General features: G+C 43.3%; 1 protein-coding gene across 3 annotated transcripts in view; it reads right to left on the reverse strand.

The window, feature by feature from the left end:
* Positions 1-16,069, reverse strand: part of Syx5 (syntaxin 5) — a 257,162-nt gene that overhangs the window by 51,478 nt on the left and 189,615 nt on the right. For all 3 annotated transcript variants that reach the window (XM_075698291.1, XM_075698289.1, XM_075698290.1), the window contains one exon: positions 2,091-2,315. In XM_075698291.1, coding sequence (XP_075554406.1) covers positions 2,091-2,315 — 225 coding nt within the window. The remainder of the gene's footprint in view (positions 1-2,090; positions 2,316-16,069) is intronic.

A 16,069-nucleotide genomic window follows, 5' to 3' on the forward strand; every position in this document is an offset into this window, starting at 1 on the left:
CATATTAAGATAGTAGTGAAGACAAATGCCGCAGTTTCCGCAGCATGCCCACCATGGGTTTCTGTCACTGGCAGCTAAGCGCGCCCATCTTTGTTTCTGTCCCCTCAAAGTGGTCATGGCTATGTTATTGCCACAAACTTGCTCATAGTAACGATATTATTCTTTACTGATACGGAAGAAACTGTTTCAATGCGCGTAATGTACTCACGAGAAAAAAAAAGAAATCTCGTTCGGCATGCTCGGCTTGCTCCACTGACCGCCATTATATTTTTGGTGTCCCGCACTGTTACAGCGGCAGCCGCATATTTGCTGACCTGTTGTCACCCCGCAGCAAACGCGGGATGAAAAAAACAAACATTTTCTTTTCGTGGGAAATTTAACCCGCATAATGATCACACCCCTGAATTTGCGCAATTTTTAGAGCTGGAAACATTTACTGTCAACCATGTACCAACCCCCTGTTGCTGGTGTTTTTTATTACACTAGGATGGTCATTGAGTGAATCTGTTCACATTTTCCTTTGTGCACGTGACACAATGCTTGTTAATTCAATTTGTAAGTGGATTCTCACTGTAACTTATTGGGCCAACAAAGCTACAATCCTTACTTCATGTGTGCTTCGATATAACTATCAATGCGCTGACTTTTGGGCGGAACTGATACTTTTCTCAAGGACGATGAATATTTGTATCTTTTTACACTTTCCTTTACTATTTGTAGGCGCCACCTGATGATGGCTGCAGGCACTAAGCACGGTCAACCATGGCATCCAAGATTTACGGCTTTATGTGACGCACACCACTCACAAATCTCGGACGCCGTGACCCAAGCCGATGCATTGCTCCCGGTGGCCATGGACTGGCGCTGCTCCTAACCATGCTATTATAAACCGACCTTCTTGCGATTTGTTTATAAATGCTTACTGACAAGATACTGTCCACCAGAAATGTTCAGGGAATTTGTGAAATTATTTTCACTGCTGAAAGATTAAAACATCAAATTAACAAAAATTTGCAATTTAGCGAAGTTTGTCCCTGAAAGTACAACTTGGTTATCTTGAGGTTTGACTGCATTTCAATAGCTAATATGCCTGCACTCCAAGTAAAGAAATTGGAGTTTTAGTTAGACACAGGAATAAAGAAGTGCACGTCACAGCTGAGGTGTACCATGTCAGTAACTGTGGTAGCACACATATGTAAAACACCCTTTGATTATCCTTCATAAAGAATGGCCATGCTTCCACTGTTACCTGTTGAGATGCCCATGATTAACCCCTTACTAAGGGTTGATTTTTTATGAAACAACAATACCAATACAGCTAATATTTGTCTTGTGCAAACATGGCAACCCCTGCACATTAGTACTTGCTGCCATTTAACACAACAAAGATTACTCAATAGAAGTGCAGGCAATACACAGCTGGCGCTATTTACATTGCGAAAAGAAACGTACCATTTGAAGGCCTCTGTTAGTCATGAGCTATTAAATTAGCATATACCCATGACAAGGACAACGATGTCAGCTCATCATAAGCCAGAAAGCATAGATCCCTTGTGATGAACTGAGGTCGTCTTTGAGGGGGTTTCTGCATGCTCACATGTCCTAAACTTTTGTGCCACCTTTCGAATCAGCAATTCTTTGCATTCTTTTTCTGCACTGTGCCTACCTTTTTACACGAACTCTTTAACATCATGCCAAGCTTGTCGTGCAAGGCAGTAGCAAATTTTTGACAGACAAAGATAACAATGGCAATGTTTCCTGGTGCAGACACTCTGAAATTATAAAAAGATAAAAATATAGGAGATAGAGAGAACAGCAATTAATAAAGACTTGTGAGTGTACTAGACTAGACTTGAAATAAGACAGGAGAAGAGATGGTGATGAGCTTGCTGTCTGTGCCCATTATTTGTAGATGACCAGAACCAACTCGTCATAGTGTGCTGAGATGTGCCTTGCTCTTGAAGCAGGTGTACCTTTCAGGAGACAAGTGCTAGAGTGCTTCTCCTTCTCTGTGCGGTGTTTATGTAAGTTTACAATATTATTAATAATATACGGCAAGATACACATTCATCCGGGCAAATGTCTCCCACCTGCTCGTCGAGCAGCAGCTGCTGTTGCTGCTGCTGCTGCTGCCGATGCCGGGGCCCCTCGTCCATGTTGATGGTGAGGAAGTCTCCGCCGCCTGCCCCCTGCTGCCGTGAGGCATACTCGTCTGCCAGAAGGACCGATCCGCCTCCCATGGCTGACGGGGGCAGCGCTGCACTCACACCCTGGCTGCCGAACTGCTCGCGGCGGCTCTTCTGGTGCTTCAGGTTCTGCACAACATATATGCCGTGCATGCCCTTAGAGGCAAACAAAATTTCACTTGGTCTAAACTTGTTATGAATGAGTAGTACATATACCCTAAATTAACCTTGAGAAAGCCACAGGGCTACTAATTACACAGTATTATCGCTCAACATAATCATTAGCCTATTTTTATGTCCACTGCAGGACAAAGGCGTCTCCCAGCGACCTCCACTTGTTTTGCGTTAACCGATTTCAGCTTGCATCTGGAAATTTCCTAACTTCAGCAGCTTTTAAAGGCCAACTGCCACGAAATTTTCTACTGCATAAGAAGCCCACTTTCAGATAATTTAGACACACAGTAGCCACTGTGCAAAATTCTTTGTTTTTAAATGCGAGTGCATGCGACATAATACACTTGCAAAAATCAATGAGTTTCATGCCGAAACGAAAAAAAAAGGCGCCACCATTACGCCTCGCCGAAAGTGACATACGACTTCCTTGCTTGTACCATTCCTGTGCATCACTGAACAAGTCCTGCACATCCTGCACATAGCCACAGAGCGAGTATACCACTAGCTGCTTCGTGTGCTGCAGCCCCACTGTGGTGTGCCTGTGATGTGTTTTTAGTGCGAAACATTCTTTTCCCGAGTCAAGCCGGTCCCCTGTATCTGGCTGTCTGCGTTCAACGAGCAAAGCCTCACTGCATGGAGGTAACCAAGCTAAAGGACACCTTGGCTACCTTAGACAGAGCAGGCAACTACCACCACCTGCTGTAAAGGTTTCGAAGCAGCCGAGGCTCAGTGCAAAGTGCACGTAACATTTTGCCTGTTTCACTGTTGCAGCATTGCATTCCAACATTGTTCGAGACGCACATCTTGCATGGGTAAGTCACATGTAAGTAAGCAGTGTGGTGCAGTGCATGCGTGCGCCCTGTGACATAAAAGATATGTTGTGCCTTCCTCTGCACAGCACTCTATACTAGATAGCCATTGCTCGTGTTCCGAGTACGTGTTCGAGCCCCCGACAGCCACACAACACATCGGCATTCATGCAAGCGCTCAAATCACAGGTGCAACAATGCGAAAGCATGCTGAGAGAGACACCCATCCACCAGCAAATGTTGAGCGAGCAGTGCACCTGTGTTTGCAGGTCATCTGTGCTTGCAGCCGTGTACATCTGCCATATCCGCACCACCACCGCTCACTGCCAGGTGCTCACATAGGTCATGCCAAAGAGCTCTGCACTCTAGGTCATTTTTCACTTCCGGAAAACAGTAATGGTACCATTTTTTTCAGTTTCGGCAACAAGAATGGCTATTTTTACAAGCTTTTCATGACGCTTCCATTCGTATTTTAAATGTTATATTTTGCACAGGGATTCCTCTAGATCTACACTATATTAAAGTGCCACATTTTCTAGTGTATAGGTCGCATTTCTTCCTCCAAAATTTGCGTTAATGCATTTTATATAATGGTGTGACATTTATATGTATAAAACAATGGATGCTGAAGCGGGCCATATTCGTGTCATTCTTTTTTAATATTTTTGCTATTACAAAAAATTATGTGCAGCAGCATTCTGAAAGAAATTGAACCTTGTATTAACAATGGAGTGACTGTTGGCATAAATGTTGGCTCCTAGGCTCGTGAAGGTAGCGCCACGACAGTGGTGGAGTAGCACCAGTGAAGACTGTCGCCATGGCCTTCATGCTATGTGTGCATCAGTGAATGAAGGTCCCGCTATAGTTAGTTTCCTGTTATAGTTTAGTTTTTCTTAAATAAAGGGTTACACCCGCCTAACCGATGCAATAAATAACTAAAGGGTGCCACAATTTTTTCCTGTTGTGTTGTGACGCCCGAGATATACCCATTGCAGAAAGCACCACTTGGTTATCATCCTTATCAGTTGCCCCGTATGAGAAGTCGCGGCGCTTCCAGTTGTCATTTAGCATTTTGAATGCACGTGTTCAGACTCGTTCAGGCCAACGGTTACCTATCAATGCTGCCGACCAAAGTGCATCGGAGGACAAGGCCATCAATGGCTTTGGGTGAAGTGTAATAAATATGAGTCCTTGTTGAATATATTTTTTTTTGTGGCTCTAAGAATTTTGTTTATTTAAATTTGATTCCCTGAAATGTTTAGGTAGGCATTTTGTGGTCAGCTTACATGCATGCATCGTTTCACTGTACAAACTGACAGGTGCATCTTACATATCAGTGCGACTTTCTTTAAAACTCATGAAAAATGCAGGGTGCGACTTATCATCCAGAAAATAGGGTAGGCTATTTTTTTAGGTAGTCCAAACTTGTGTTTGAGTTGGCATTGAAGCATGCCTGTGCATCTTGTAAGCATGCACAGGCATGCCTGTTTATTTTCTGTCCCACTTTATACATTTCTTCACAACTAACAGCCTGGTCTATGTGAGCAGTTAATCCTTCCCACGCAGTACATTTCGAATAGACTAGATAATAGCTATAAAGTCGGTGTTCCACACTGTCGGGTCACTTATTTTCTATCCTGCCATGCACATTAAATGAGTAGAATCACCTCAATGCATCTATTGCGACTACAGTGGAATCTCAATGATACGAATCTCACGGGGTCATGAAGAATATTCGTATTAGCAAAAATTCGTATCATCGAAACAATTAAAACTAGCTAAATTAAAGAGTCAGAGGTGAACTCACTCAGGCACACGTACGTAAGAAGCATTCATTTCTTGAAGAAAAAGTCTCTAATGTCCTTCTGCTTCTTTTTCTTTGTCAGGTCACTTAGCAGACTTTGTTCAAATCCATAAAGATGCGTGCACGTGTCGTCGCTGACTTCATCCGCGGCCATAGCAGACCTCAATACGTCGAGTGCGTGCAATATTTCAGCCGCCAATGGTAGTACTACGCCGTTGCCCACGTCTAACACAAAGAAAGTGGCCCAAAGCACAGCAGCTACTCCATCCGATGGCACGCGGAAAAGGAGGAAAAGCACAAAAGCGCCACACCTTCAAACTCTTCGTGCCTAGTCGCAGCCTCAACACTGTCCGGTGCCACGTCCGTGCCTCCGCACCAAAAGAGAAAGGGAGAAATCGCGTGACTGTGCGCTGTTCTCTTTCGCGGCCGTCGGTGGGGCAGTGTTTATTAAGACGAAAGCCTTTGATGCTCGCGGTCGCGTCCGTCCATGTGCTGGAATCGTGCCAACGGTAGCCTCTCCTCTGCGCAGCGGCGCAACCTCCTCCCCTCCTTAGCAACCGGTGCGTCAGTGGGGGGCGCAGCTGCGCATAGCAACCATGACGCCACACAATAGCGGTAGAACGAGCGCACGCGCGTCGGCAGTGGCAGCTGCACGGCTGCACCACCGCTGCCGCCGCTGGTGAAAGACGTCTGGCGAAAGCCCAGACATCTCGTTGCAGTCGAGTGAGTGAGACGTATGGCTCTGAAGCGGCCCAGTTATTCCGCGCCAAGTGGTTTAGGGAAGCGGCAGCGGACACTGGATTCCCCCAACACTAAACGCCAGAAGGACAAGGAGCGAATGCGCATGCGACGACTGAACATGTCACCAGATGCGAAAGCAAGGGAGGCAGAATGGAAACACCAACAGCGACTGATTAGATCGCCAGGTATGAAAGGCAGGGAAGCAGAACGAAAGCGGCAGCAGCGACAGGCGATATCGCCGAACACCAAAGCGAATAAATTCGAGCGCAGATGGCAGCAGCAACTGGCTATTTCACCAAACAGCAAAGCCACGGAAGCAGAGCGCAGATGGCAGCAGCATCTGGCTTTCGCCAAGCACACTTTAGAATTTCCAAAGTGTCTTCGATAATTTTCATATCTACCGACGTGTCTCGAAAATTGATTCGTAACAACCATTCTCTAGCACGTTGTAAAGTAATGGTGCTCAGCTGGCACCACAGAAAAATTTGTATCATCCGGGAATTCGTATTAGCCATGATTGTATCATCGAGATTCCACTGTATTCGAGACCACCACACATATTCAAATGCCCTAGCTAACAATGTATATTAAGGAAACAATCATTGATTTATGTTTTATGTTGTATTTGTGGACTTCTGCATATTAGTGAATATTTTTGTTTTTTGTCTCTCATAACTAATATTGATAAGCAGGAAGTACCAAATAGTTTTACGCATTATCTCATGTTATCCCCTCCCCTCTGTAATGTCACTCTACCTTGAGGGCACTTGAAATAAATAAATAAAACCTCCAGTCTTGCAACACTTCTGTTGTACATTCATTCATCCATGTCTTTTTCTTTTGCACTGTTTTCAGTATCAACCATGCATTTTTCTAGCACCAAACAGCAGAATCATTAGCAGAGGAGACGGCAACTATCACTTCAATAAACAAACATCCTTCTTGCTGGAAAGATCAACTATGAATTAAATTTACACAATTTAACTTATAAACTACTACAGTTAAACCTCGATATTAGGAACTTCAATATATTGAAATTCTCAATGTAACAAAGTTTTTAACTTTCTTGCTCATAGAATGCATGAATTTTAAACCTCAATACAATGAAGTATGTTTATACACAATTTCAATATAATGAAATTTTACTGCTGACGCGAAAGAAGAAGGCAATAAATGGAAACTGACATGAGGAGATCATCAGATAGTTGAAGTGCATGCGGCTGCCTGCAACTACTTCTCAAATCATGCACCACTCTGCCTAAGAGAAGCAGCATAGCAGAAAAACCAGGAAAGCTTCGCTTCGTACTGCCCATGAGAAGATATTGTCAACCCAGCTTGAAATTGTATCTTTAATTGCACTTTACTGCACTTTTACATTCAACAAAATGATTTATTTTTATTTCACTGAAACTCATTTTTTTCCGTCTGCCCAATGCTAGGGTGGACTTGCTGGCACCGACCAGACGACCATGCTTATTCCTGCTCTTTTCATTGTGCAGATTGCGCTGTGGCCAAGCGGCCTCACCACTGGGCAGGCCACACATATGCACGCAAACGGAACAATGCCAGTGGCTTTGGATGACAGAGCATCGGACAACAAATCTGCGCAGACTCCGATCCCGATCGACGCCCTTCAACAATGCAGCGACCACGTCACGAATGCGGTCACGTCAAGCTTATCAGGCACTCGGCAGTATATAAACCCGACCCATGACCCCAACTGCTTCAGTGGACTTGGTGGCACCGACCAGACGACCATGCTTATTCCTGCCCTTTTCGTTGTGCAGGTCAGTAACAACTACTCTGTACCCTCTTTACGGGACAATGATGTAACGCTGACGGTGCTTCCAAGTCCGCGCTTTCTCGCTGTATTGATTGTTGAGTGCTATGATGTACTTAAGCTATTGCTACTAACATCGGGCGATGTCGAGCTTAACCCCGGTCCGACCTCAGACTCGGAATCTGATTCTCGTCCTAATAACGACCTTCTGAAACAAATTCTGAAAGAACAATCTAAAACCAAGAAAACGTTAAAAGAACTAGCAACTAACTTGAAGAAGGTTGAACGAACAGTTGATAACATGGAAACTAGGCTTGCCGCAATTGAAAATGACATGGAACGACTGAAATATAGCGAATAGAAGTTGGCCAAATGTGAAAATAAATATGACACCACGAAAGATCAAATCCAAGACCTTACATTGAAATTGGACGATTTAGAAATAGAAGTTGATGGAACAACTTGATTATTTACGGTGTAACGGAAAAACCTAACGAAGATATAGTGTCACTCGAAAAGATAGTGAGAGAAAACATTTTAAAAGAAATGCTAGGCATTGAAGAATTCACAGGATAGGTACCCGCACAAGTAACTAAGACCGCTTGATCATCCTTAGATTGTTTGATTACGCCGAAAAAAACCAAAATCTTATCTTGCTGCTACAAACTGAAAGGCATACCATTAACTGTTTCCGAAGATTTTTCTAAGAGAGTAAGGAAAATGCGTGCGCACTTGTGGCATTCAGCGATAAACGAAAGGGTAAACGGAGCAAAAGTTAGGCTAACATTCCACAAACTGAGAATTGATGAGAAAGTATACTTGGGACCCAGTGAAGAATATTAGGACTGAATTACCGCAGAAAGCAAGTCTTTCAAAACAGTCGCTTTCCACTTCGACTTGCTAAAATCCTCTAAAAACAAGAAAATTTCAAAATTACAGCCCAGTACCAAAACTCTACTAATCCTTTCCCTAAATGCCCAAAGTGTGGTAAATAAATTTTATCAATTAGAGAACCTAATCCTGTCTTATCAACCTCACATTTTAGTAATAACAGAAACATGGCTTAACCCTGGTGTATGCGATTCTGAAGTTATTCCTCATTCATATAAACTGTTCCGTAAAGACAGCGGATCAAGAGGCAGCGGTGTCATGATAGCAATTAAAAATAATATAAAGTCCTTAGAACTTTATGGCATTTCCGACCATGAATGTTTATGGTGCAAAATAACGTATTGTAACAAAAACATAACTGTAGGGGGCGTTTATCGGCCCCCAAATGCAGCACCTGACTTCATCGATCAGATTCATGATTACTTTTCAAAACATACTAATTCTAGATCAAAACTTATTATTGCTGGGGATTTTCACCTTCCCGGAATAGACTGGAACAACCGCTTACATGATGGCCGTGATGTTGCAAGTTCAGAATCACTGCTAAATGTGGCATTTACATTTTCACTGAACCAAATGGTAACTGATAAGACCCGTATCACTTCAACATCATCATCATCTTTACTTGATTTAGTTCTTATAAGTAGTACATTAGAAGGATCTTCCACGTCCATCGAGAATGGCATTTCAGACCACAAAGCGCTTATTCTAACCAGTTCCCCCCCCCCCTTTTCAACCACCTCAAAATACAAAAAAAAAACACAACATACTTACTTTAAGGATTATACACGCGCAAATGATCTTGCTGTACTAGGTTTCCTAGAATGCCAGTTTCATACATTCAGTGAACTAACAAATGTACAAGAACTCTGGATGCGTTTTAGAAATATTGTGAAGTATTGCGAAGACGCCTTCATTCCAAATAAAATTAAACGCATTAACCAAGACTACCTGTGGATAACACTTGAAATAATCCAACTAAAAAGAAAAATAACATAATGGCGGAGAAAGGGAACAAAGTGCATGTTGGACGATCTTATCGGTACATTAAAACAAAAAATATCGGAAGCAAGAGCCTGTTTCTTTGACACTACGTTACCTTCATTTATGGCGCATGACCCTCACAAATTCTGGCGATATTTGTCAGATGAACGAGAAAAAATAACGCAAATTAAAATCTCGGATCATGTTATTCAGGATCCTGAGTTCATTGCTAATGAGATGAATAACTTCTTTCAGACAATTTTTAAAGAACATGCTACAAATGCAGCTTTAACACCTTATGATGTCAAAATACCAATGAAAGAATTAACTGTAAGTGAGGAGGGCACACTGTCTCTATTGCATAAGCTTGATCTTAAAAAATATAGCGGCCCCAATCAGATTATAGCTAACATACTTAATTATGATGGCCAATTATATGCAGTTTTTTTACTTTTCTAAAGCATTTGACGTTGTTCCGCACCAGGATTTACTCACAAAATTATCGGCTTTTCGTATTATGTAGTAATAAAATAATATCCTGGATCAACTAACCAATCGTAAACAGAGCGTTGTAATCGATAATCATCTTTCACAACCACTCGATGTCTACTACAGAGTACCTCAAGGATCGGTTCTGGCACCACACTTGTTCTTGATGTACATTAACGACATCCCGTTTTCCATTAAGAACTCAATTCAGATGCGCCTGTTTGCTGATGACTGCGTCGTGTACACAGTCGTACACAACTCAGACGAAGATATAGAACTTCACAATTCACTGCAAACAATTTACTCTAGGTGCTACACTTGGGGCATGAAACTAAACACATCAAAAACACATTACATTTCTTTCACAAATAAGGAACTCCCGCTTAACTTTACATATTCGATTGGAAGCTCAATAATCAACAAAAGTGACCAGGTAAAATACCTAGGTATTAAAGTCACGTCTAACCTTAACTGGGAGCCTCATATCTTGACCATGTGTCAAAAAGCCGTAGGCAAACTATCCTTTTTAAAAAGAAACTGCGCGCAGCACCACCACACCTCAAACTAAATGCATACAAAACACTAATAAGACCATGCCTAGAATACGCTGATTTAATTTGGAGCGCTCATCAAAAATGCCTTATAAATAAAATAGAATGCATACAAAAATTAGCAATTAGGTTTGTATATTCGAATTACAAAAGGCAGTCCAGTATCTCAGGTCTGCTCGCAAGGGCAAACTTAAAATCCCTCTCGCAGAGAAGAGCAATTTCACGACTAAAATTCATCTATCAGTTATACCATGGACATTTCCATATAACACGATCTCATTACCTGCAAGATCCTCCAAAACGCTCAACCAGACTAAATCATTCCAAAACAATCTATCTTCCCCTAAGTCGTGTTAATGTTCACAAACATTCCCATTTTTCGTCAGCCATTTCCCAGTGGAATAAGTTAACTAATGATATTGTGTGTAGCAATAACATCAACTCTTATTAACCGCATTCAGTGTATTGACTTTTCACCATGATTTTTTTTTATCATTACATTTCTGTACTACTCCTGCATGGGCCGTGAAGGGCCTGCAGTATATTAAAATAATACAAAAAAATTATTACAGCCCGATTCCATGTGAGAAAAATCTGTCAGGACTGAATAATTTGCATAAGACTGAATTTCAATAACAAAAATTCATTATAACGAAGCGCCAATTTTACAGACTTCATTAATATCGAGGTTCGACTGCATACAGAAAAAAATTTAGGGCAAGAATTCCCACTGGGGAATTGTAATATAGTGTGTAACATTCTTCGTAATCATTATTATGAATGCTATAGTGTACCCTTGAAACCATGATTGCGTATTTTAAGAGATAAGCAACTGCAAAGGGTATCATGCACACTATGACCATCTCCCAGTAAACTCATTTTTACCACCAATCTTGCGTTTGGTGAGTGAAAGAAATGTTGCTGTAGTGCTTTCCTTCTCGCATAATTTGCTTCCTGACACACTCGCCTTCATTCCAATGCGTCCTCTTCAGAAGTTTCTCCCTGTTGTTGCAGAAGCAATTCTCTGGTTGCTTCCATTAATGCACATTCTTTTCCATGCAAGGTTTCGCCTGCGTTCTAACTGTGCCTCAGTAAGGCCAAATCGAAGCACATCAAGTGTCTCAATGTGCTCAATTGCGCCTGAGAAATTCATACGGCGCTTGTCGATGCGTGCACCCATGACATAATGGTTTCAAAATCTGGCTTCTGTTCCAGACATCGTGTGTTTGAATTCTGCCACTGGACAATTTTAAGTGTTTACTTAATTATTTATTAGACACTACTTTGTTTAAAATTAGAAGTTTACAGTCATGAAACAGTTTCAACCCAGAAGGCCAAACTGTAGGCAAATATATTTACTAACCATCACTCCCATGATGGCTGAACCACCCCACTTACAGCTACTGTAGGCACCAGCATCAGAGTTCCCTCTAGTATTTATTCCATGAAACTCTATGGTTCGGGCTTTGGGTGGATGTGTCTCAGCACCTGGTGGTTTTCTGACAAACTATCGCAATGGAGGCTTGTGGGTGCACAAGTAGGTGGCGGTAAGCATACAGAAGTTTGTGTATTACATATTCAAGCCTAGATGGCGCTAGGGTTTTTTGGGACACAAAATCAGAAGCATCAAATGGAATGGAGCACAAAATTATCCCATGCACTTAGCCAAAGAATGCTATGCATTAAAAAGCAGGTACATCAAGTGGCTCTAGTAATGAGCAAAACATGGCATATGATCTTCTAGAACCTGCTGTGATAACTGTGGCGCCTTGGTGGCACCACAATAGGAGAACCATGTCGGCAGCTGCTACCACTAGGCACTGTTCACACTGTGCAACCACATGAACGAAGGCTTTTGATCCTGTAGCGAGGTTGCTCACATATTGTTTTTCAAGCACTTACTACAGTGAGCGATATTATCAATTTCAGAGGACCGTGGCAAATTATTGGTTATTCTAAAAGGTCGTTACAGTGAAAGCTCCAAAATTAACCATTTTGCCAATCAACCCATAAGTTGATCAGTTGTTACCATATCAGCTATCCACGAATATGCTGCTGTTGGCTCTTGGCATGCACTGTTGCTATTTTCCATAGATTCCATTGCCATGTATCCCTGTATATAGAGTGGCATGCACAAAAGGGACACTGACACGGAGAAAATCCCTGACAATGAAGAAGCTCCATGTCGCCTATAAAGCATAATGTTTATTTTTCTGTTTTTGTTCTTCAGATTCCTATCTGTGCATACCACAACTGTCTCACGTGAGGCTGACACCTGAACTATTCCAAAGCTAAAGTATGTGTAAACGGCACCGTCAGGAAAGTGCGACCGTGTGGCGCCCCCGCATTTCTCTATGCACGCAGCTGGTACGGCCGCAGAAAGAAGCGTGAAAGAAAGAAAAGTTATGCACAGAAAGAATGTGGAAAGAAGGAAGTGACACGCCTATGTTGCTAGGTGACACTTGTCTGTGTGGAGCATGCACTTGCAAAACTTGATGCGTCGTCGCTTCCGCAATAGAAAAAAAGTCCCCTCCAAGTGTTCCGTTTCCTCCAGCGCCGTCTCAGGTTTTCTGAACCCATGGGCCTTGTCGTCCGCCTTTTATGCCCTGTCATCTGCTAGCCTAAAGCTCCGGCAAGTATAAAGAATACATGGAAACCTAAGAATCCCCAGATTTCGGAATATCAGTTCATAACAGTGAGGCGCTATTAACATGACACGGAAACTGAATTACGATTGTTATTCTGAAAAGTTTGGTATTCTGAAGTTCATCGTACTGAAATATTTTACATTGAAACTATAAGTAGTTAGCAGGGGATTTCTGAAAAGTTTGTTAATGTAGTGTTCATAGTAACAAGGTTTTACTGTAACAAGTCAGGACTGTTTCAGAAACCCGTCAAGCAATCTTTTGTGCTTCAATGATGATGAATATAGTGTTTTGTGGCGCAAGGACAAAGTATGACCAAAGAGTGCCAGGCCAATGGTAATGAGGTCAAAGTGAAGCAATAAATTACGAGCAATGGATGTGACAGGGCTGTAAAGGGGCCTAAAAGACAGTCACTGTAAAGTGTGTAAGAGCTACATGTAATAACACTATGACAATGACCATGAAGCATGCCAAGAACGTGAAAGATGCATTGTGAAAGAATTACAGTCTGCTAAAATGGGTCACAGGATAAAATTAGAAAAAGCACTACTGCCGTAACAGAGACCTGAAGGCGTGTGCTGCACAAGGACTACTATCACAGCAGCATCCTCCCAATCCCGCTCCCGCTCCTGGTCAGCAAGCCGCGAGCATCGGGCACCACCGACACCCAAAAGGAACCCGTTGCCTCCGGCAAGGAAGCAGAAGCCTTCAGACGAGGTAAGCTGGGGGGAAGTCGTCTCTCCCAAGCCACAAAACGCATCCACACCGATCACACAAAGTCCAGAATACCAGAGAGTCATTGAGGAAAATAGACAGCAAAAACAGCGCCTAACCGACTACGAGCACAAAATCGAAACTTAAATCAAAAGAGTGGCCATGCTTGAATCGGCACATGCTGCGACCTGTGAGCGATCGCCACAATCTCAATTACCACAGCTAAGCACTCTCACCGGACATCCACCGCTACAAACACAACTGCCCCCCTCCCCCCAAACAACACAGCCAAAGCAGCTTCAGGTGCACTCACCGTCTGAGAGCAACCTGGTAACCCAGGACCAATTGCAACAAGCACTGCAACAATCACAACAACAAATAATACAACAAATACAGCAACAATTTCAACAGTTTTTTGCGGAATTCCAAGAATTAAAGAAATACGTTAACGAATCCCTAACCAAGGAACCCAAGCGTAAACGAAAAAGTAGTAAAATGCGCTCTCAGACAGATGACGGTAGCATGCTAACTTCCGACAGAGACAGCACAATACCTTCTAAGTCCCATCATGGCCCGTAAACCTCAAATGGAAAGCAAAAGCATCACGATCTGGTCTTGGAACTGTAGGTACATTAAAAGCAAGCATGCAACCCTCTCGCTACATGTGCAGGCGGCGCTAGTACCCCGGATATTATCTGCCTGCAAGAGGCGGGAGAGCAACCGAAGCCAATTATGGGGTATAAAATACAGTACGACTCCAACTACCGTAGGGTGGCCACGCTCGTCTGCAAAGATTTGGCAACAACCGTGACAGTGCTCCCCGGTGAGGAAATCCCACATCTCATCACCACAATATGGCCTGTGAAGAAGGGGAGACCTAAACAAGTCATATGCAACGTATACAGTCCCCCCCCCTGACAGAAAGGCTGACTTTGCATCATTGTTCAGGCACCTACGGGGAATGCTGGAGCACCGTGATCGCCTAATTATAACCGGAGATTTCAATGCAAAGCACAACACGTGGGGCTACTCGAAAACAGACACCAAGGGCGCCAAGCTCCTAGAAGCCATAGAGCGCCACGAATACACACTAATTACAGTAACAGGTACGCCTACTCGAATAGGAAACAGTGCCAGCAGGGACACGACTCCTGATCTCACCATCACCAACAATACCATGGGAACAAGCTGGAGGGTCCTAGACGACTCGCTGGGTAGTGATCACTACATTATCGAAATCACCAGCGCCTCGGCCAAACTACGCCGGCCCCTAGGGAAGGCCAAAATTACAAATTGGCCTAAGTTTAGGGAGAGGCAACAGCTCGATTTAGATATAAGTCTGCCCTTCCCGGAACATCAAGGCCGCTTAACCATGATCAAGGAGTGGGCCCAACGCATCAAAGAATTATATGACGCCAACACTAAAGTGTACCAAACCGATACCGACACGCCGGCAATCGACAACCATCCTATACACTTATGGGAAGCATGCAGAAGCCTAACAAGAAGATGGCGCAAACAGAAGCTAAATCGCAAACTTAGACTTAGGATTTCAAACGTCACTAAACAGGCCAGCGATTATGCCCTGAAGGTTCACAGGGACAATTTGCGCACATTCTGCGATTCGCTTAAAGGCACGCTAAGCACCAAAAAGACGTGGAACATACTCCGCAGCATCATCGATCCTTCAAATACCAAAACAGAAACAAACACAGCCCTACAAAAACTCGTTGGCGAATATCTGGGAACCCAGGATGAACTCATACAAGAACTCCAGCAAACGTACACGGGAATCCGGACCGGGCATCCGAAACCATACCCTTAATATCTGGGAGCTCTGAACGAGATACTTGATGCACCCATCAAGTATGCGGAGGTATACGCGGCAGCACAGAGCTTCAAGAAAAACACGGCACCGGGTCCCGACGGGATCACCAACGCCATTTTGAGAAACCTAAGCGATGAAACCTTGCGAGCCTTTACAAAGCAGCTGAACGAAGAAATATGGGCACCAGGCAGAACATGACCCGAGGAATGGACTACAGCTCACATAGTCCTTATACTCAAACCAGGAAAACCGCGCAGGCTCGATCAATTACGACCGATCTCGCTCACGTCTTGCCTAGGCAAGCTTCTTGAACGAATTGTACTCGCTCTAATAGAACAACACATGGAAGAACATGGACTACACCCCAATTGCATGTACGGATTTCGGAAAGGCATGTCAGCACAGGATGTCTTCCTCCTCCTCAAGGAAGAGGTCCTCAACCCACAACCGGGCAGCAACAACAACATACTCCT

Source organism: Dermacentor variabilis, chromosome 7 (assembly GCF_050947875.1).
Source record: "Dermacentor variabilis isolate Ectoservices chromosome 7, ASM5094787v1, whole genome shotgun sequence".
In the NCBI taxonomy this organism is placed as follows: Eukaryota; Metazoa; Arthropoda; class Arachnida; order Ixodida; family Ixodidae; genus Dermacentor; species Dermacentor variabilis.